The sequence below is a fragment of the Canis lupus genome, chromosome 24 (genome assembly GCF_003254725.2).
Source record: "Canis lupus dingo isolate Sandy chromosome 24, ASM325472v2, whole genome shotgun sequence".
NCBI lineage: Eukaryota > Metazoa > Chordata > Mammalia > Carnivora > Canidae > Canis > Canis lupus.
Genome location: NC_064266.1, coordinates 32,377,160 through 32,400,808, shown reverse-complemented (window position 1 = coordinate 32,400,808; position 23,649 = coordinate 32,377,160). Strand labels below are relative to the sequence as shown.

The window sequence follows — 23,649 nt, the reverse complement described above, 5'->3', positions numbered from 1 at the left end:
GTTCCAAGGCTTCGGGGCCCCTGGGCCCGCTTTCCTCCCCAACCGGTCCCCTGGGCGTGGAGGGCCCGGGTGCGTTGCGGGCGTCTCCCAGGCGAACAGTCCAGAGCCGAGCCGGACACCCAACTTCAAAGCCGGTGCAACCTGCCCGCCTCCCCCCGCCACCGCCCCCCCCCCAAGGAGTCTTTTTCTCAAGACGGCCCAAACCCAGCACACCCTCTGGAACCAGCTTTACGACTTGGGGTTGAAGGCTCCACTTGGGTCCAATTCCTCAACATAGTTCTTTTTTTTTTTTTTTAAGATTTTTATTTATTTATTCATGAGAGAGAGAGAGAGAGAGAGAGAGACATAGGCAGAGATACAGGCAGAGGGAGAAGCAGGCTCCACGCAGGGAGGGAGCCTGACGTGGGACTCGATCCCAGGTCTCCAGGATCACACCCCGGGCTGCAGTCTGCACTAAACCACTGCGCCACCGGGGGGTGCCCCCAACACTAGTTCTTGTACGGTCAAGATCCTTTCCAGGATATTCCTGGCCTTTTTTTTTTTTTTTTTGAGAGCGATTGGGGCGGGGAGGGGCAGAGGAAGGAGAATCCTCCACGCTGGGTGTGGATCCCAACTAGGGGTTGGGTCCCACAACCCTGAGATCATGACCTGAGAGGAAAGGAGTCAGATGCCCAACCCACTGAGCCACCCAGGCAGCGCCCCCCCCCTTCACCCAAGTTTCTTTTGACTAAGCTTTTCCATCTGCTTCCCATCAGGGTCACTACTGTTCTATGGAGACAGTAGGGCCCTAACAGTACAAGGCAGTGGGGGATGGCCCCAAGCTGAGCTTGCAGCCTCAAGCTACCCATGGTGTGGGGGGCATTTAAAAGAAAATGCCAGTGCACTGTGGGCCAGTAATTCTTCCCAGGACTGCCCCTTGCCTCTCACAGGGACTCTCTTGGTTCCCTACCACTGCGAAGCAGGTAGCCTCCTACTAACCTTTGCTTGGGTGTGATTTCAACAGGTTATAAACAGCTCAGAAGCTAGTCTACTTGTGCAGCATACAGGAGCAAGCAAGCAGCAGACTAACAAATCTTGGGCTGAAAAGTACCCTGATTTTTCTATCACCTTATGGGTGTGGAAGTTTTGAGCAGAGGGGGCAAATGCCATGAGGACACAGAGCTGCAGGTTCCAAGAAAGTGTTAGAACAGGACAGAATGGGAGAACCCCGAGGACGACCAAGCCTCATGCAAACATCTCTCAAAGGCTTGGTATACATTTCAGGGTTAAAAAGAGGGTGTGTGTCTTAAATGGCATGCAAACTAACTTTCCAGAGCAAATCTTAGAAATTTAGCTACAAAAGCAGTGTAACACCTAGATGGTTTTTTTTTTTTTTTTTTTTGCGGAGGGTTGGGAGTGGCTGTTTATTAATGGTTATTTCTGCCCCTTTACAAACACCTTGACTTCTGGTTCAAAACAGGATGAAACAGAGATGTTCCCCACTTTGAAAAAAAAGAGTAGAGCCAAAAGGAAGTGTGGTCAGAAGAGGTAGCTGGTTCTGGCAGTGATACAGATGGCGCCATACATTAGTTCACAGGCAACTGATAAAATTTTTTATTTCACTTTGAATTTTTACACTTTTCCTGATTATTCCGTGTTAAGGTGGAAACTAGAACTGTTTAAAAGACATACACAAATCTAGTACATCAATAACTGGGGATTTTTCTTTTTTATCTTTTTTTTTTTTTTTTTTTTTGCTATTCTATTTTCACAACCACAGGTGTGCTTGCTAGGCAATATAACCGTCACAGAAGCAAACGTGAGGCAGAAATACTGGTAAGGAAAAACGAAGCAAGAAAGAGCTACCAGATATACAGACAGGCTCGTTCCACATTCACTACTGCATTTTCAAGCGCCAAGTATTAACTGCACGTTTTTGTTCAGCTAGAAAGGGGAAAGGGATTTTTTTCTTTTTTTTTTCTTTTTTTGGTTTGTCTTAAATCAGTGCATGAAGATTTCTTTTCTCATTTCAGCAGATGGACAAACAGGTGGACATTACAGCAACGTGGAATGTTCAAGGGAGAAGGGTACTGTGAGACTTGGTAGGCCTGGCTATTCTGGACTCTCCCCATTGCAGTGTTCATGCAACTTCCCTGCATTATAGGGTCTTGTTCAGACAGGTCTGTGAACTTGGCTGGAGGAGCACACTTGGGGGATGTGGTGACAGGTACTAACAAGCGTTATCAGGGCTGGCTGCAACACAGGGAGAAATCATGGGTATTGAAAAACACTTTTTGATTCAGATTCTTGGTTGGACTGAAGAGCAAACAAGAGTGCTGAGAACTGGAGGAAGTCAGAGCTATGTGCTGGAAGCTCTTCTTAACTCTCCGAAGCGAAGCCTGCTGACCAAAGTGCTCGCCGACCCTGCTCACCCCCTCCAAGCCCCCACCTGGCCCATGCCAGATTAAACAATGGAGAGAAGACAAGGACAAAATTCAAAAAGAAAAAAAACGTAAGGAAGCAGGACAGATGTTTAAAGACTGAAAAGAAAAACCAGAGTCAACAGTCAAAAAAAGGACAGGGGGAAGAATGTTTCGATTTCAAAATTTAAAAGCCCCAAGCTAGAAAGCACTCAAAGGCTGAGTACTTCTCAGGTGGAAGGCAATCTCTGCAGAACATTACTCTTAAAGGTATGACCCAGGAAACAGATATGCGGCTTTTTTCCTTTTCTTCTCTAGGTCCCAGTTACAAGGGAAACAGATTCCACTGCTAGAGCGCAAGGTGCAAATCAGTAAGATGGCTACGGGAAAGGGGTGCTAGTCACGTGTTTTAGGAGCACTGGACCTTTTTCATGGTGTCAAACCCAATTATCTGCCACAAAGAGTTCAGGCTACTTCAGGCTTCAAGTTTACTCGGAGGAAGACACTGGACATCTGCAGTCATGAACTTTTGAGTGGCAACAGCCCAAACTGGCCAAGTGTCTGTAATCCCTCCCAAACAGGCAGAATGACTGTGAGTTACTGTCACACTTGAATGTCACAGGACAGGTGTCTCACTCTGCGTCCCAGCTTCACAATATAATCTCTATAGCTTTCTGTACAACTTTACAATGGAACTGTTATTTCAGTGACTAGTTTGATATCAGATTAAACTTTCCAAAAAGTTACACATAATTCAGATCTATTTTTTTCTACCAGTAAGAGTTCTGCGAAGTTACAAAACCCCATAATCACAGTGTTCAGTTTAAAAAAAAATTCAACACACAGTAATCCTGTCAATGTTAATCAAAACCAAAACTTCAGAATGCCGTGGCATTTATGTGACCAATCTGAGTTTTAGATACAAACACCAGCTGTTTATCCCGTGGACCATTTTGCTAGGCTGAGGCTGTGAAAAATTGAAAGTCGACGTACGACTCTTTTTTTTTTTTTTTTTTTTTATCATCGCACAAAGGGATATATGTGGAGGGTACAGAGTGACACTGAACAGATCACGAAGTACAACAGACATTAGTTCTCTCCCTCCCCAGCATCTCCTTCATCTCCCTGGTTTTCCGACGTCCACAGCTGCAAGAGAAAAACAGAGCTATAATCAAAAATAGGGCTACTAACATTCACTCGGGGAGGTAGACCCAATCTGGGCCACCTTGTCTTGCGCTTAACTGCATTAAAATTCTTCCTGTATTACTGCAGCCAGTGAGGACTGCAAAGGGCAAAACTTTAGCAGTCATTTATAACCAATTTAACAACTTAATACTTTTAACTCTACTTACAGGGTACATATTCCCTCAAGTCTTGGGGAACAGTGAATTCTTAGATCAGTGAGTAGGTACAAGACTATATAAGCCCTCCAGAAGCAGTCGTGTAAACCAGCAGTACTTACAGTGAGATTGTCCCTAAGCAACTGCATGATCAGGGTGCTGTCTTTGTAAGACTCTTCATTCAGTGTATCCAATTCAGCAATTGCTTCATCAAAAGCCTAAAACAAAGAGCCTTTAATAGAGCTGTCACAGGTTCTCTGGAGCTAGTTTAGCCTAGTTTTTTTTCTGTTAACGAATATAATTTCTTTTCCTGTATGGGAGCTGAACTATTATGACCTTGTCTGCTGGCTGTATAAGCAAACAGGTAATGTATGTTTATAAAGCACTGACCAACACTGACACAAATTACCAGGTAAGAACTGGATTGTATGCGATGAAGACGGCAGGCATTACTGTCAACCCAGCACAAATTCACATCATTTTCTAATGGCCAAAGATACTATTGGTAATCCTTTGTTTCTTTACTAAACCTCAAAAGGTCTGGATATAAGGAATAAAGGGAGAACAGAAGTTCATACCACTAAATCTGATTCAATTAAGTGATGGACCTTAGAAAATTCATTTCATCTACTTTCTCCAAATTAAAAAAATTGTTAAATAACAGTATGCATGCTGAAAGACTAAAACCTGGTCTGACTTCTTTCATTTGCGTAGCTGAAACATCAAATCTTGCCACAAGGAATACAATACATAATGGAGGCTTACAGAGCCCAAAGTTTGACAAGAAACAATACGCTACCTTCCCCCTGAATTTTCCACAACCACCAGTAATTACACAATGAAAACAAACAAAAATCAGCAGGGTGTATTGAGAAGAAATAAAAAAGTGACAGGTCCATATTACTTTCACAAAAGATCTATTCCTATCTCCAGAACATCTTGTACCCTTTTTCTAAAAAGCTGTACCTTTTTAGATTATATTTTAAACTTACACTAAAATTTTATGAGAAGTCTAAGACAGGGAGTTGTTAAATTCAGGTAATAATAAGAAGTTACTAAAAAATGAGCAGTGTTTTACTATGACCAGAAGGTCTTTCTCACCGTTTTTGCCAGGCTGCAAGCCTTTTCAGGAGAATTTAGAATCTCATAGTAGAAGACGGAGAAATTCAGTGCCAGGCCAAGTCGAATTGGATGTGTAGGCTGCATTTCTTTCTTACTAATTTCAAATGCTTCCTGGTAAGCCTGCTGGGAGTTCGACACAGTGGCTATAAGAAAGACAAGAACATTAAAAGGGAGTTTTTACCTAGATGCATCACATGCTGGACCACAATCCAGTTATTTTACCATACCAGGCAGGAATGAGGAGTGATACTAATGAAGGATCAGTGTCTCCATCATCTGATTAATAATCATTTGTTAAATGTTTATTCTAAGCCAACTACTACATTAAATGCTTTGGGGGAAAGCAACAAGTATGACAAAGTATACTAAAGCAGTTTTTAAGAAATACAGAAATATGGGCAGCCCAGGTAGCTCAGCAGTTTAGTGCCGCCTTCAGCCCAGGGCCTGATCCTGGAGACCCGGGATCCCTGCATGGAGCCTGCTTCTCCCTCTGCCTGCGTCTCTGCCACTCTCTCTCTCTCTGTATCTCTCATTAATAAATAAACAAAATCTTATTAAAAAAAAAAAAAAGAAATAAACTTTAACAAGATAGAACATGGGAAACAATATGCTCCAGTAGAAGAATCATGACTTGAGAGAGTCAACAGACCCAAACTTGAATTCCTAACTCATTCACTCAATGTGGGGCTCGGGCTTGAATAAGTAAAACCCTGTGAGCCTTGGTTTCCTCATCAGAAAAACTGGCAGATCCTCACTGGAACTCCTAGAGTTGTGTAAGGAACAAATGAGACTCTAAAATACTTGGCACACAGTAGGCACTAAATAAAGCAGACCTATAGTTATTACCATCACAAAATGCACGTGATAAAAGAAATGCATTGCTATTTACTATGGTGGTTTTATAGTATCAGACATTTTAGTTTTATTTCTGAAAAGAGAGATACCAAATAATTCTCAAGATCTTTTTTTTTTTTTTTAAGAAAAAGATCTCTTTATTTTTTTTAAAGAATCTTTTTTTTAAATTTATTTATGATAGTCACACAGAGAGAGAGAGAGAGGCAGAGACACAAGCAGAGGGAGAAGCAGGCTCCATTCACCGGGAGCCCGACGTGGGACTCGATCCCGGGTCTCCAGGATCGCGCCCCGGGCCAAAGGCAGGCGCCAAACCACTGCGCCACCCAGGGATCCCCGAAAAAGATCTCTTTAAATGCACTACTATACCACACTTTTAATGCCCTCTGCACTTTCCCCTTAGATACATTGTTGTCAACTCCCATGACCCTATTAATCACAGGTCAGCATAATGCTATGGTCTTTTAAATTCTCAGTACTATGATGTTCATGAGTATGCTGACCAAAGCAAAAACTGTTTAAAATGATTATGAAGGAGGACTGGCTCCACTATTGGTCAAATTTCTTAAAAAAGAAAAAAAAAAAAAAGTTACTTACTTTGTTTATTATCTCCAGATGCCACCTCCGAAAGATATCTAAAATAATCTCCTTTCATTTTCAAGTAGAACACCTTGCTTTCTGGTTGTGTAGCATTGGGAATAAGATATTTGTCCAACAGCTCCTAAAAAATGATTCACATTCTGTTAAGAATCTGGAAATATTACTTATAAGATGTTAAAACTATGTTTGAGATTCAAGACACACTACCACATCTAAATAATTTTGAAGATTTAAAAAAAAACATAATTTCCATCCAAAGCTTTTAAGTGGTTTTTCAGCCCAGGTCCTAACAACAGATGCCTGCATTCTTCTGTTAAAAATCTCTTTGACCATCCACAAGGGGTTGATTAAAGTACAGCCATACAATGGAATGCCACGTAAGGCCTTAAAAATGATGATGCAGAACTACACCGATAACATGCAAAGGTTCTCAAAAGAAGTCTGAGTGAAACAAAAAGATTATAAGTACCACATGAATCCTATTCTAATATTAAAATATGTATGTGTACACACAATAGTTAAGTGAAAACTCCTTAAGGATATTTATCAATATGTTAACAATGGTTCTCTACATGATAGGATTAGAAATGATTTTTACTTTCTTATTTATACTCTTCCACCTGGTCACCGCCCCTTTTCTTTTTTTTTTTTTTTTTTAAACAATGAACTTGTATTACTTCTGTAATTTAAAAAAGAAAAAAAAAATCTTTCCCTTTTGGGAGGAAAAGGGGATAATGGATCAAAACTGCCAAAAACCAAGTTGAAAATCAGACCTGGGTAGAAATCCCTCCTCTGCAGCTCTCTATCTGTGCCCCTGGACAAATTATTTAAGCACCCTGAGCCTCAGTTTTCCCGGCTATACGATGGGGAAGCATAATAGCCATCATCTAGGGTAGTTATGAGGATAAATGAACTACTGTACATAAAGCGCTTAACACGATGCCTGGCACGTAGTAAGCACTCAAAAAATAGCTAATACTATTATTAATAATAAATTCCTTTAAACATTTATGCTTACAACAAAAGCAGTTCTGAAGGAGTCCAAGCTTCGTATACAGAGCAATATTTTCGAAGAGTTGTTTTAGAATGTGGCATCCTGAAAAACTGGTTAAGAGGCAGTAAGTACCATGCTTTTCTTCACATTCTTTCAGATGCTCTTAAAAGCTGGTCTACATTTCAGGAATTATGGAACTTTCTCGCCCTTGGAATGCATGCCATACTTCATCTGAATACCAGATGTACCTAACATTCAGGAATTAGTGCACCATTAACAAACCCCCAAATTACCAACAGGCAACAAATTTAGCCATGACACTCTTACACCATGAGTCTAATAAGAGCAGTTCAATGCAAAAGCTTAGTTGTAAGGGGATTTAATCAATCAAAGTGAGAAGATGCAAGGGGCAGTAGTCATTTTAATACTCTGCAGACAGACAGGGTGTAACTCCTATGGGTTAGGGAGGAGTACTGCCTGATGGCTGACAAGCTTTGTACTGGTTTTCAAAAGAAAGGTGTCATGGGCAGTAATTCGGAGAGGCAGCCAGCAGGGGAGGAGGTAGATCCACAAGTGTGAATTCCTTTTCCCTTCAAAGCAGCCCTCACCGTTCATTTTTACCTGATTTCACCTGGAAGAAAAAGAAAGTTCCCAGTGGGCTCAGGATGTGAGGGAAAAACAATATGATCATGATTTGCTCTAGGATCCGCTCCCCTCCCACCCAACCCGACTGTGGCCAGAACGAAATAGTTACGGATCAATCATTGGACTAAGGCTTATATAAAACCCAGGAGAGGACAATCCCCAAACCACTTATGATTTGGCTTTGGAACGCTGACTAAACTGACAGATGTGGCTAACTTTCAGGACTTTACATTGTGCAGACATGACTGGGAGAGGATGAACGGTAGCTCGGCTTCTTGCTCTTACCTCCCCAGCTGGAGGTGACATCACCACTCAGACAGAGTAGTCTATCTGTGACTGCACCTACCTGAGATCCTGCCTACGTGGACTCAATTTCTAAAGAAAAGATGGAAGGGACGTGGATTCAGTGCTCCTGTGTGTCACAGGTCTTTTTGAAGGGAGAGGAAAATACCCCACTCATGAGGAGCAACTGCTGTTCAAATAAGAGGCGACAAAAATCACATCATATGCGTAAAAATCAGTTCCGACTGGTTGGCAGCTTTCCAGCATATTCAGACACCTTCCTCTCATGAGCTGTTTGAGAGTCTGCATTTGGACGTTACATGAATACCATCTAGAAATCACCATTTAAAACCGAAACCCTGGCCTCTTACCAGAACATCATTGCAGATGTCCTGCAGCTCGGCCTCGATCTTCTCCCGGTACTCTTTGCCCATCTGCTGCTTCTTCTCGTTCCGCTCTGTCTTCTGCTCAATGCTGGAGATGACGCGCCAGGAAGAGCGGCGGGCGCCCACCACGTTCTTGTAGGCAACGGAGAGCAGATTCCTCTCCTCGTTGGAGAGTTCATGCCCCTGCTCCGTGACGGCCTTCATGGCCGCAGCCATGTCATCATAGCGCTCGGCCTGCTCGGCAAGTTTGGCTTTCTGCACCAGCTCACTTTTATCCATGGTTGTTCCCTGGAATGGGAGCGAGAGAGAAAAAAAGAGAGAAAGCCAGCGTCAGGCTTCAGGGCCCCGGAAATGCACATGTGACCCTTCTTCCAACCCACAGGCAAGCATCAGATGTAAATATGAAATGCGTACTTGCAAATGCCCTCGGCGACACTGAACATAAACACTTATGGGTAATAAGTACCTCGCTAAGGGTTTTTTTTGCCAATTAATTCTCCCAACAGTCCTAAAGAGTAGATATGTTCACAAAAATCCCTTCCCTGTTTTCTGAGCTGAGGAAATGGAAGTTCAGCAAAGGCAAGTGACACACCTGGTAACACTGCTCAGAGACCAAAGGCTCAAGTCTCTCTGTCCCCATGAGCCTGATCTGCCTCCTCAACACACTCAGGCTGCTGAAGAATCATTTCTTCAGAAGCTTATGCTAAATACATGTCCTTAACTTCTTTCAAAAACTGTCTGGTTTTGACCAAATCTGGTTTTTCCCCACAGTATTGGGAAAAACACCTTCAATTAATCTTAAAACAAAGACAGGACTTTAAATGTTACATCTGGCAGTGCCCATCAAGCAATAGGAAGCTAAAAAATAGCCATTTTTGTCATACCTTCCACTATTTGCTAACTTAACTTGCAGGACACAATATAGACAAGAGCATAAACTATAGGCAGGCAGATATGGCTCCTTCTAGCACCAGCTCTGTTAACTTACTAGAGGAGTACAACCTTGGTCACCTCACTTAACCTCTGAGAGCTTCAATTTCTTTACTGGAAAGTAACAACGTTACCAACTCTCCTGGGGCTACTGTGAGAACAAATGACCTAATCTACATGAAGGTGCTTTGAAAGTTTCGAGGATTGTATACAAATATCAAATGCCTATACAACTATCAGGGACCAATTTTCTATATGGTGTATAGGCTGCAAGAGCTATGAGTGTATTCATGATGCATAGCAACAGAACTTCAAACCATAATTGAGTGTATTTAAAGTTTTTTCTGAAATAGACAAAAATTTTGGTGACTTCAGTTTATCAAATCCTCCATACTTACCAATCAGTAAAAACTCCTTAAATTATTCACCTCACCTTAGTCAATTCCCCACTTTAATAATCACCATTTGTAGAGAATGCAATAATTTTTGGATAATACGTAGCTAAAAAAAAATTTGTTAACCACTAAGTTTTATGCACGGTTAGCTTAAATTTCGAAATGTCCATCTGTGCTACAGTGCAAAAATACACCACTATCTTAAAGTATAATAAGGTAAATACTACTTTAAATAGTAGTAGAAATATCAGTATTTTTATAACAATTCTTACAGGGGCACCTGGCTGGGTTAGTCAGTAGCTTGATCTTGGGATGAGTTTGATGAGTTTGAGTCCCATGTGTAGAGATTACTGAAAAATAAAATCTTTAAGAAACAAAACAACCCAAACTCTTTCATTACTATATACACAATATCACAATCTAAGGCTTTGAAAACAATTAATAATTTTAAAATAGCAAAGAAGTAGAGCCCTTCCTCACAAAATGTTTTTGCCTCAAGTCATTTTTGTATTTTCAAATGATAAATCCTATAAGATAGACCCGTCACATGTTTTAAATGGAGCACAGGGTAAGAGCCCCCCAACTGTAGACAACCAAGGAGTTATTAGTTCTCTAAGTTCAGAACTACTGTTTTTTTTCCCCATGGTTTATTATCCAAGTCATACTCGAGCTGCATCCTACATAAGGCTAATTCTAAGCTTCCGCTCAGTGAAGCAAGTCTCCCCTGATCTGCCTGACATCTTCACCCACGTCATGAGAATGAGACTGTAACACAGATAATAATCCTCACAAAACATTCCATTTGCTCTCCTACATTTCCTGGCAGCCCCAGGCACTCAGGATGGGTCACAGGGTTAGTTCTGTTACAAAACAGGAGAAATGATACCATTTCCAGGCGAAAACTGTGAAAAGCCTGTATATTATTTGCCAGACTCTCTTCTCTGACATCAGCTACCTTGAAGGCCATGTGCTGTAGACAATGTGCTAGTGCCTGTAGCCTGAGTCCCTGAGAGACTCTGTTGTACAGACTCCTACAGGCCGGTGCTGGACAGGGCAGTGTGAAGAAGCTTATTAAGTGAAGTCACTGAGATGTTGGTGCTTTTTGAGCCACAATGCACCCTAGTCTACGCTGATAAAAGTACATCAAAAGAACACTATTCTTCAGTTTCAAATTACATACTTTCTCAGTTCATGTTAACTTCCCTGACCACAAAGTCTTTCAAATGGGATAACCTCTATCAGCAAATAATCCTATTTCACTGTTCCTCAAAGTCAGAAGCAGACAGAAGTCAACCTTCAATGAACTTCAAAAATGTTCCAGTCTGCACACGAATTCAAAGTTAGCAGTCACTTAGTTGCCCACTCCAAAGTTCAAACAGCACCTGTGCAACTCTACCAGAAAAGATTCTAATTAATAAAGTATTGGCCAAAAGCCACTTCAGAGCCAAGCCAACCCATGCAGGATTGATTATAAAAAAGTAATGGAGAAATACAAAGGATCAACACTGTTAAATGTTAAAGATGCCATGAAACTCTTTAGCCTTACCAGGCCCCTCCCAAACATTAAAAGTTAAATCATACCTCTCTGAAGAATCTGGACTACTCCTTGGGAGCTCCCAAAGGTACACGCCCTATTTCTCTCAAGATCAAATGTGGCCTGTTGGGGGGTGGGGTGGGGTGGGGACAGACTGTTTTAAGCTTCTTCAGGATCACAGCAAGAGCCCTTAGATACTGAGCCATCATGATATGGTAAGACCAAATGCATGCCTTAAAAACATATATCCATCTGTTTAAAAAATGTTAATTACACACACACACACACACACAACACTACAACAAACAAAATCCACAGCTAAATGTCCTGATGCCTACTGCTTACATAACTTTTGACTTATATAACACGGATTTTGAAGCAGTTAGACCAATTTCAACAGGAAATGGGTTACACAACACCCAGCAGTTTGGAGGAAGGCAAAAGACAAGGGGGATCTGGAACTGTTCCTATTTCTACATCTGCAATAAGCCTCCTATTCAGTCTCTCCCCAAACCCACTACCTGCGGTCCCCTTCATGTTTTTTATGATCAGACCAATTCTTAAAATTCTGATCAAGTCACTCACTTCCTGCTTAGAGTTCTTTAAAGTTCCTTCCTGCTGATAGTAGTCAGATTTCCTCCTGTCATTGAAGATTTTCCAACCTATCTTCCCAGCTTTTTGCCAAAACATGCCTTCCACACAAATCCGTACTTCTGCCAAAATGGTTTTCTTACAAAACCTGCTTTTCTGTCTCCATGTCTTTGCTCACCAAGCCACTCCCTCTGCCTGCAATGTCCTTTCCCATTTACTCAGCATACAGAATTCAGAGCATGGTTCACATGCCATCTTCTCCATGAAGCCTTTCTTAAGCCGCTAAGCTGGAGATGTCTAATATGACAGCCAGCCACATGTAGCTATTGTCATACGTGGAAACTGTAATATTTTGGATGCATGGGAGTTCAATTTTTAAAAAAACGATCAAAATAAAGTTCACTTGTTTCTTTGTACTTTTTAAATGTAGAAAATTTTAAATTACTTGTGGCTCATATTCTATTTTCTATCGGATAGCACTGCTCCAAGCTGAAAATATTCTCAACAAAGGATTTCATCTATACCTTACTGTCTTAACACATTTCTTCAGTACTAACATTACTTAGATAGATCTTTAAGTCCCTCACAACACCATAAACTCTTTTAGGACGTATCTCCCACAGCACCTTGCACCTAAGCATCTGCTGAATGAACTTACAGATCCCCAAATGAAAGAATAATAAAACTACAAATTTGGCAGAGTTTTCACTCTGCTTAAATAATTCAAAGCACCTATCCTTCACAAGCACGTTAAACTCTCGTGTTTGCACCTCATTCTTTTGTACTCCTGCACCTTACTTCAAAATCAGTCAAAGGCACAGCACACAGAATAGTCAGTGGTACTGTAACGGTGTGAGCACAGCATTAACGTGTAACTTGTTGTATCATTATCTTGTATACCTGAAACTAATGTACCATTGCAATAGCAACTACACTTCAATTTAAAAAAAAACAAGAAGAAGAAGAACAGAGAGACTCTTAATCCTGTCCTCACCCTGATTTGGTGCACTTTCAATGACTCTCTTTTGGCAGCTCCATCTAAACCCTACCTGACCTTCAAAGTCCTTCTAGATTTTGGTTGCTCCATGCCTGTCAGGCTTTGTCATCGGCCACTCTCCAGAACGTATCTTTTTCTCTGGCTGGACATCCTCGAATGCTCTATAAATGTCACACTCAAACACCCCTGAAATTGTTTTTTTTTTTAGTTCCTTCATCTAGAATGCTTTCCCATTTACTTCCTATGCAAACTCTATCCATCCCCATGGCCAGAAAGCCTTCCGTGACTACCCCAGTACCCAGTGATGTACCAGCCTGTGAATCCAAATGCACTTGTAGCCTGTTGCACAGTCCAGGACCTACACCTATATGTTTTCTGGTACAGATGAGTAGTGTCCATTTACAAGCAGCTCCACGTGTGTATGTTCTCAAAGGAAAGCTTCACATTTGTTTCTCATTTAATGCCTAACACTGCCAAGCACAAAACTAATGCTCAGACAGGTATCTGTAAACAATTCCAACAAATCAGTTCTGAGAGAGCAGAAAGAACCCAGGATAGCTTTATATGGTACGGCAGAAAGGCAACAAGGCTAGGTCTAAGAGTGGGATGTGGTCCTACAAAGCCATGTGAACTTGTTCAACCTCAGCCTTCCAATCTACACCAGAGATACAGCATCTACCTCAGAAGATGTGCTGTGAAGAGATGCAGGGAATTAAAAAATCTTTTTAAAAAATACATAGTGTAAATCAAATGGAAGTATTATTATTCGTCTCACAGTACCTACACATCACTGTTTCAGGCCACAATGTGAGCTTGGATTTTTATTTATTTATTTAATGTACAACCCATGAGAAGGAAAGTAAGTCTAAATTCATCTCCTGCAGGAAGTGAATATGTACAGTGTTAACATTCCTAGGTAAGACTCCACCCTTCAATAGCCTCAAAAGGACACATGTTAACTCTAACACTTTTATCCATTAGTTCCTAATTGAATTTTCTTGAATTGAATGCTAAGAAGTGATGGGTTATAATCAGGACCTACTTTTCTTCGGAGACTTTTTTTTTCTTTAGCATTTTATTTATTTATTCATGAGAGACATAGAGAGAGAAGCAGAGACATAGAGGGAGAAGGCAGCTCCCTGTGGGGAGCCCAATACAGGACGTCATCCAGAGACAGCGGGATCATGCCCTGGGCCAAAGGCAGATGCTCAACCACTGAGCCACCCAGGCGTCCCTCTTCTGAGACTTTCTGCCAATATCCTAACAAGAAAAACATCAGCAAGAGTGCCTTTATTTGCCTTCTAAAAAACCTTAAAAGACTGCAGTCTCACCATCAGGCCTGGCACTAATAACACAAAGACACCAGAGCAAACTTATTAAAGGCTGCAACAGATCAAACCCCATAGTGCACCAGGAGACTTCCTTGTGCTGGGCACAGATCAAGAAGACACAAAGATGCCTCAGAACAGTTCTCAAGCATAGCCACAGGATGATGTCAGATGTCTATCCGTACTTTTTTTTTTTTAAGATTTTATGTATTCATTCATGAAAGACACAGAAAGGCAGAGACACAGGCAGAGGGAGAAGCAGGCTCTCTACTGGGCAGGGAGCCCAATGCGGGACTCGATCCCAGGACCATGGGATCATGACCTGAGCCAAAGGCCGATGCTCAACCACCTAGGCATCCTGTCTATCTGTTCTAAGCCACTGGATACAGCACTTTAGAGGAATGGAAAGCATGTGCTGATTAAATCAGTGGTGCTTAGTGAAAAAATGGAAACAATCTAAATATTTAATAAAGAAGTGGTTAAGAAGAGGGATAGTTGGTACAAGACTATATGGCTGTCAAAAGAAAGGATTTAATGTCATAAATCTGTTAGATACATATCAATAGAAAAAAGGGGAAAAGATGCACAAAAGTATTTCATTTACGGGCAGCCCCGGTGGCTCGGCGGTTTAGCGCCGCCTTTAGCCCAGGGTGTGATCCTGGAGACGTGATCGAGTCCTGTGTCAGGCTCCCTGCATGGAGCCTGCTTCTCTTTTGCCTGCCTCTCTCTTTCTCTCTCTGTTTCTCATGAATAAATAAAATCTTAAAAAAAAAAGTATTTTTTTCTAAAATATCCTGAAAGAATGTTATGAAGAATAATTCTAAGGGTGCCCATGAAGTAACAGGATTTCCTTTCAATACATGAAACCTCAAATCTGACTGTAAATGCTAAAACAAAAAAAAAAAAAAACAAAAAAAAACAAAAAAAAAAAATGCTAAAACAAGAGTATCTATATGAGCCAACCAAGGCTCTCTATCTCAAAATTCTTGCCTAAGGGATTTCTCTTAGTCAGGTTTGGAATACTGAGAGGCCATCTCCCAGTGGCCAGAAGCAGACATCCAAGTATGAGGGAAAAAAAATAAAAATACAAGTGACTACCCATTACCAATTCATATTAAAAAAAAAAAGAAAGAAAGAAAGAAAAGCAGCCTGACAAGAAAATGACCTTCTGAAATAGTATTGAACTTTCAGCTAAGTTTTGTTTTCAAAGAAAAGAACATGCCTTTTTTTTTTTTTTTTTTTTTTTTAATAGGCTCCACGCCCTATGTGGGGCTTGAACTCACAACTCTGAGATCAAAAGTTGCATGCTCTACTGACTAAGCCAGCCAGGTGCCATATGCTCAATTCTGAAATACTGAGCTTTAATTGAATTCGATAATTTCCTAGAAATTTAAAATTGAGGATTCCACTATCATGTCAGAATCACTAACCCTTTATTATGAAACATAAGAGTGGAATTTGTTTCTAGGAAAGCCCTACATACTACAAATCTCGGCTTCTAAAGAGAAATTAGGCAATTCTTAGAGTAATTTCTCTGAACCTCAGTTTCCTTAAATGTTAAAAGGAGACATTAGTAGCTATCAAGGATGCACAAAAAAATTGGCTAGATGGCACTGGTTGGAGCAAAGGCTCAATAGACACATTCTTTTTGTTTTGGTTTTGTTTGGGGGGGGGGTGACAGAGGAAGCAGGAGAGAGAATCTCAATCAGATTCCACACTCAATGTGAAGAGCCCGACTTAGGGCTTGATCTCATGAGCCTGAGATCATGATCTGAACTGAAATCAAGAATAGGACACCCAACCAAGTGAACCATCTAGGAACCCCAACACATTCTTACTCTTATGCTACTTCATAAAGATGTAGTGCCTATAATTTAATGTGTGTTGAAATCACTATGAATGAAAACATTACCAGTAGGTCCAAGAAAATTCTTTTCTTGAAATTCACAAGACATACAATTAGAATAGTGCAGATCTCACCTCTGAGAGCCTACACTCCCCCAGTAGGAACAGAAGACAGCACATACTTTAGAGTTATAAAGCTTCTCTTTGAAAAAACAACCAACTAGAATTAGAGAGAAGAGGTTTAGTTCAAAAGTGGCTGGGTCCTAACTGGTTTTCTGGGCTAGAGAGGTTCTTCCAGGAGAGACAAAGAGAACTCCAGGTAGGGACAAGAAACACCGATGTATGAATAAAGGGCACATTATGTTTTTCTAGATGAAACTAAAGAAATCAAAGGCCAAAGTAGATAAAGAGATACGTACAGTCACAAATCTGGAGAGAAAACTGACAGGAGCATCTTAAAAATCCAGACTCACAAGTTTCTATGGGGTAAGGAACTGACAGTAAATTCTGACTAGCGTTCACAGTCATACCATTCCAGACCGAGCACCCACAGCACCATAAGGCCAAAGTTACAGTTCTGGAGTCACTCCACTGAAGGAAAAACAGATGCCAAGCTACAGCAGGGGGGACTTGAGAAAGTCATGGGGCCAGGTGGTTAGGGGGTGTTACCCAGAAAAAGTTAAGTACTCCTAGCTCTTAAAGAAAATTACTGACTGAAAAACACCCACTCTTAAAAAATGTCTGTGTGCCATTCTACACACACAAATTCAGTCCTGTCAAAAACTTAACTCTGAACATTTGTAGGCTGTTAGAAAATGAAACACATCATGTCCTAAATACAAAATCATTAGTACTCATGTCCAGCAAACAGAATTGTGGAGGGAAACTTCACTTCCATTTCAAAATCTCTTCCCTCTTCCACATCGGTTGTTATGCCCAAGTAGTGAAAACTAAACTTTAAAAAATGGAAGTATTAAGTGATAATGCCCAAGGTCACACAATGTGAATCAGCAAGTAGGACAATAAATTGATCTTGTGGCATTTGATCAATCCCAAAAGACAATATGTTAATTCTCATCCATAAACACAGCTCAATTGGTCAATTTTGTGAATAGGGTTCGAAAGCTTTGAGCTCACCAACATAATGAAATGACCCAGCCCAATTTACCGGTACCACACTCCAACACCATAGGCTACCACATCTGTGAGTCTATCTTCTCATGCATAAAATAGGCAAATCTATTTAATATGGTTCTTGGAAACAGTAACTTAGTTCATGATGCAAAATACTTAAGTCTCTACACATTGTGAGCATTCAAATGGCAGCCACGAAAAAGTCTAATAGATGTGCTTAGCCAGGAAAGGGACAACTTACTACACACCTCATTTCTTTTAAAACTACATGGATTTCTTTAAAGACTTTTAAAAGAAAAGCATGTGAGCTTACCTATGCCTATTCCTAAAGTAACACTTAGCAGAACTTACTGTAAAAGTCTTTATTGACTCCCACTGGATTGAGAGCTTAAGGTAAGAACCCAAACTTGTATCTTTGGGCACCCAACGTGTGGCATAATGCGTGCCATGCTGAGTATGACTAATATGATCAACTGATGCACTTTTTAAAAGAAGTGAACAAGGCTGTTATTTCCTATGTGGACAGAGGTAAGTAGACCACATCTGACCTATAAAATACAGACTATATTTATCTCTGCCTTAGTCTACTTTAGAATAGAGCCACCCCAGCTCCAATCAGGAAACAACAGTAATGCTTTTTAACCAATGTTTTTCAGCTACCAATTTTTATATTTATAAATTTAGACTGAGTTTCAACAAGCCCTTGGAATACTTTCTCTCCATCTCCTCTTTTAAATAGTCCATACCAGCTGACTTAGTAAACATAACAAAAATACCCATCATTTATAGTTTACCCAAATATGGAAAGCACTGGGGCTTTATTATCAACTCATTTAATCCTAAGTATCCTATGAGGTAGGTGCCACCATCCCCTTTTACAGATGCAAGGAGTAACTTACCCAGGGTCACACAGGTAAAACTGGTACACACGCTCTCCTCTATGTGGCACTGTCTCCTAAAGACCAATTAGGAGTCTCAGTACTTACTTTTGGAAGAGATAGAATGAACAATTTTTCCAAAAAACCCATACAAAGTTATTACAGTGAGGTTTCAGGGATCGGCCTTAAGTTAATTTATCTAGTTTTAAAAATCAAAATAAAATTAAGTTAAAAACAGCACATGCCGAAAGCTCAACAGATGTTGAACAAACTTTAAGGTGAGGTTTGTGGGCAAATAACAATGGCCAGGCCTCATTATCTACTTCATTGTCACCCCTGTCCAGGTCAAGGCCATTCAGAAATAACTTACTGTTGGGTCTCTTAAGGAAAACAATGAAATAAAACTAACAGGAAAAAACTTACATAAGAGAGGACTGGCCAGATTATTAAAAATAATAATAATAAAAAAATTAAAAATCCTCTCTCTAACCTATAGTTCGCTGCGAATGACTTGTTCTCTTGAGGCCATCAATCAATCTCATCTCACTATAAGTACACATTAGAAACACATAACTATGCCTATATTAGAAGATCTTTTAGCCCAGAAAGCAGTAAGCTTTCTTACTTGGCTTTTAGCACACGTATCCCAAAATAGAAAGTACTTTAGTCTCTTTTCCTCCCAAAGTATTCCCCTTAGAAAAACTCCTTTAGAATCCAGCTCCAACTGTTGGTTTCTCCCTCATGACATACAGATGACTTACCAGAACCATATTCATGTAAAGACCAAGATGGTTGTAATGCTTAAAAGTTGCTTTTATACAATGTATTTTTTGCTCCCTTGCTAGTGTGAATTATCTGTCACCTCTCCCTAGAAAAATGTAGGAACCAAGGAACGCAAAGTCCCTCTAGAGCAAATCTTAGTTCAATCTGGGATATCCTTATTCCTTAAAGGAAAACTGCCCAGTTTGATGCCACTCAAAAAACAGGTACCTAATAAGACATTATAATTTACTATTTTCCTTATCTCTTCCTCCCCAACAAAATATGGGGAAAAAAAAATCTAAGAATCTACAGAAAAAGTAGTATGGTAAACCAAAAATTAGTGATGGGGAGTCCTGATCAAATTCTGTTAGATGAAGAACCAATAATTAGATAAATCAGCATGGCACAAAGTGATGAACTTTCTCACTAATATGAGGCAAATGCTAGAAACACTGTGTTTCTCACAAGCTTGCTTCCTGACGCACACCAGCAATATCATCCCCTCATGCCAGGATGAATACAGTCCCTCCACTAAATTACATTCTATGTACCTTCAAAAATAGCTAAAATTCTTGTTCAAACACATTTAAAGAGGACACATGTAAAGAAAAATTAAGAACTAAATGATGTTCACATGAAACATGTTCCACTGCTGGTAGCCACTTATCATTAGAGCCAGATTGGCACTTACCTTGTGCTATGTGTGTGTACTTCTGAGAAAATTATTTAACTCTTGTGCCTCAGTTTCCTCATCTGTAAAATGGGGCTAACAGTACTTACCTATCATTGGTTCTTATGAAGACTTCATTAATATGCATAAAGAGCTTAGAACAAAGTGTGGCACAGAGCAGGCAATGTGGTAACTGTTATTATTATTGACTAATTGCCCTGATGCTACCTCATCAGCTGGCGAATAAATCAAATGGATGGATTCTATGTGTCTATGCTATACAGCATATAGATATATGCTATATCCAGTCTCTGTATATGTGTATTCTTGGATATGGTCAAATAACATTTACTAAACACCTACTGTATCCCAAATGCTTATTTTTAATCATTGCGCTTGTCATAACAACACAACAAAGACTATTACCATTTGCATTGTACAGGCTTAGAAACCCAGAAGATGCTGTACACAAAATAAAGTTCTATAAGAACATCAATTTTTGAAAGCAAAATGTATACAAAGCAGGGATGGGTCTCATCAGAATGCAGCTGGAGGAAAAAAGAAAGCCATTAATAGTGAATTCTGATTAAAAAAAAAAAACAGCTTATACTTAACAGTTTATATTATAGTTTGTAAAAAAGCTTCAAGACAACTCTGAGACAGAGAAACTAAGAACCAGAGATTAAGTAATATGCTGAAGACCCCACAGCTAGAAAACGCTGCAGGCTAGACCTGAATCAAATTTATCTGACTCCAGGTCCAGTGCTCTGTCTCTGTATCCACAGCCAAATGGGCAAAAGGCACTTTTCGCAGTAGCTCAAATCTCTGGAGACTCTGCCACCCGGAACAAGCATCATGGGAATTTGCTCAGCCTGGTTTTATGGAGGCTGCCTCCCTGATCTATAGAGCTCCAATTCTAAAATGGCTTCAACATAACACAAGCACTGCATGATGGGAAATGTACAGAAGATTATAGGGTAGGAGCCATACTCCAGGGGCTTACAGTCCAGAAATATTTGCTCCTGATGAATGAGGATATTCAATCTAAAAATTAGGTGTGTGGTCTAGGCCAAATTACCTTATTTCTCATAAAGACTTCATCTGTAATATGGGTGAATGGTTTCTTATCTCAGTGAAAAACGAGGTTAGGAAAATCATTCAGCAGTTGCTACTGGATTACTACTCTTCCATTTGGAAGACCACACCCAAAATTCTGTAGGGTCTAATAAAAACTGACAGGTTTTACCCTCACCATCTTGCCTGCTGCTAAGGAAACAGACCCAAGAAAAATGAGGGCTCAGACAACTGAGATATTCCTGAGAAATGGGGTGTGATAAGGCAGTCGAGAAGAAAATCACTAGGAATCAAGCATTATTTATGCATATACATTTCCAAAGAGAAAATGCAAAAAGCTGAGTAGCCATGTGTCCAGTTCTATAAACTGCCTGTGTGTGTGGCTTTATATGAACAACTATGACACAGTGAGAAATGCAGACAATTTTCATATTTTTTGAAAGTGCTTCATCTTTCTGGATCCTGTGGCCGCCTGATTTTGTATGTTCGTAACATCCTCTCGCCAAATTCCATCACCCACAGAGAGTAGGTAAAATCAGAGCCTGATGCTGTCTAGTCTTACCAAAGAGAAAAGGAGTGAAGGCAAGGACAAGAGCCATGCGTTTTTATAGAAAGGTTGGCAAATTGTCTTACCAATACTGCCACCTTTGAAAACCCCATTACATGCAGTTCTCCATTTGCAATAGACAAAGATGTACTCAATCCTCTGAAGAAAAGGGGCCCAAACCAATCCTACCCCTTCCCTACCACCAGGGAGGCCACCAGGCAAATTTCAATCCTTAAAAAAAAAAACAAAAAAAAAAAAACGTGCTAACACACAGTATGGGGGAATTTGGGGTGAGGACACAAAAGACTTTGGCATTAAATGACGGTAAATACCGTGGGAAAACACTCCGATTTTCAGCTTCTGATTATTATTATTATTATTTTTCCCCCCCTGGGGATCAGACCTGACTCAGTAAGCGGTTCCAACAAATGCATTTTCTTGATGCAGACCTCAACCCTGTGTGCTTCTCAGGGGATCTCAGGTCCTGCTAGATTTCCAAACCAGCGAACGATGATGAAATGGCTTTACTGCAAAGTGGGAGGGGGGTTTTCCCTCTGCTCTCTCCCAAGGTTAAACCCCTTGCCCAGCCAGGGGGTAGTCAACAGAGGCCCTGGAGCTCGAAAACCAGCCCATATTTAGTCAATTTTCAATTTCTGGAAACCAGAAAGCAAGGAGCGGAGGTGACAGGGCTTAAAGGGTCGGCTTTCGCCGCCCAAGGAGCAGGGAGGGGTCGCGCGGGCATCGAAGGCAGGTGGGGAGAGGGAGGGCCGGGGGTCCGCGGCTCGAGGTCCCTTCCGGCCTCGCACTGAGCCGCACCCCGCCCGCAGGGCAGGGCCGCAGGCGGCGAGGGCCGCCCGGGCCTTTCCCAGAGCCAAGGGCCCGGCCCCGGAAACAGGGAGGGGCCGCGGCCAGGCCGGGCCCGCGCCGCAGGCGGCCGCGCGGGGCCGAGGAAGCGGCGCGCCGCCCCCTCCCAGGGCCCACCCGCGGGGTCGCCCGCGTCGCTGCGGCGGGCGCCGCCCCGGGGGGAGCTTCGGCTTGGGCCCCCAGGGGCCCCGGGCGGACCCCGCGCCGCACTCACCGCGGGAGGGCGGCAGGAGGCAAAGACGCTTGCGAGCGAAGCTCCGAGCGCGGGGACGGCTTCCTTCCCAAGCCCACTCCTCAGGCAGCGGCGGCGGCGGCGGCTGCACAGGCGGCGGCGGCGGCGGCGGCGGCGGCAGCAGCTACCCCGGCTCCGGAATCGGCGGCGGCGGTGGCGGCAGCTCCACTTCCGCTCCGGTCACCACTTCCGCTCCGACCCGCGCTCCGCCCCGCCCCTGCGCCGGCTCCCCATTGGACGAGCCGGGCACGGGGTTGCCCCGGCCGCCCGAGAGGGGCGCTGACGGAGGGAGGAGGAAGGGGCGCGGAGACCCGGACGCGGCGGACTGGAGCGAGGAGGGAGCGGGCGGACGGGGGCGGAAATGGAGGCGGCGGGCGGAAAGAGGCAGTGGGAGACGAGAGGGCGGAGCTGGGGTGCGGGGGTGCTGGGAACCCGGCGGGGGAACCCGAGCCGACGCCGGGGTCATCGCCTCCCTCCCTCCTCCAAAAGGAATCGCCGCCGGGTCGCAGGCGGAGGTCAGTCCCCTGTGGCTGAGCGCTCCGGGAATGCGGACCTGGGGAAGGACAGAAATGGTTCAGCCTTCAACCTTCGCTTAACCGTCCCATCAGCCCTTGGAAGGCGCTCGTCGTGTTCTCCTTTTGTGGACAGGAGAGGCCGCGTGAAGCGCCAGGCATCTGCAGGCCTCGACCGGCCGAGTCTTTTGTGTTCATTGAAGCCGGTGCCCCTGATCCCTTCGTGGAGGCGCGCCCTTCCCAAGGCTCCCAGGGGAAGCTTCAGGAAAGGGAACCGGCCTCTACCGCGCGCGCACACACACCCCATTTAAACTCAGTTCTCCAGAGTGCCCCTCACCTCCTCTCCCTCCCTCTCATTCATTCTCTCAACAAATATTTATGGAGCAGGCCTTGTGCTTAGTGCTGGAGACGCAGCGAGCACGAGACAGCCCGGCCCTGCCCCGTCTTGGGGGTTCTTCGGTGGGAGAAAGAACAAAGTCAAACAGGCCTTTGTCATCTGCTTTGCCCCTCCTTAGCTGAATGATAGACTTCTAACTCATCACCCTAACCCTCAGCCCTGCCCCCATCCAACTGCCAAAGCATCTTGAAAGAATGCCGGTCTTATCTTCCCATCCTTTTGGTGATTACTGAGACCTGGAAGACCAGTGATAAGCTCCTGGAGTGTGACAGTCTGAGGTCCTCCAGCAGCTGCCCCTAACCTTCCACCTTTCCCTATTTTCCCTCCATCATGAAATCC

At 42.5% G+C, this 23,649-nt stretch overlaps 1 protein-coding gene across 2 annotated transcripts; it reads right to left on the bottom strand.

Moving 5' to 3' along the window:
- Positions 1-1,569: 1,569 nt before the first annotated feature.
- Positions 1,570-22,581, bottom strand: YWHAB (tyrosine 3-monooxygenase/tryptophan 5-monooxygenase activation protein beta). 2 transcript variants are annotated; one of them, XM_035705424.2, is made up of 7 exons: positions 22,384-22,548; positions 18,274-18,329; positions 8,606-8,908; positions 6,311-6,434; positions 4,841-5,004; positions 3,862-3,957; positions 1,570-3,545 (listed from the first exon to the last, which is right to left on the bottom strand). In XM_035705424.2, the coding sequence occupies exons 3-7, from the start codon at positions 8,897-8,899 to the stop codon at positions 3,489-3,491; spliced, it is 735 nt and encodes a 244-aa protein (XP_035561317.1). In that variant the 5' UTR covers positions 8,900-8,908; positions 18,274-18,329; positions 22,384-22,548; the 3' UTR covers positions 1,570-3,488. The 2 variants fall into 2 exon arrangements, with proteins under 2 accessions (XP_035561317.1, XP_025325969.1); XM_025470184.3 differs by lacking the exon at positions 18,274-18,329 and having other exon boundaries at positions 22,384-22,581.
- Between the last annotated feature and the right edge of the window lie 1,068 nt (positions 22,582-23,649).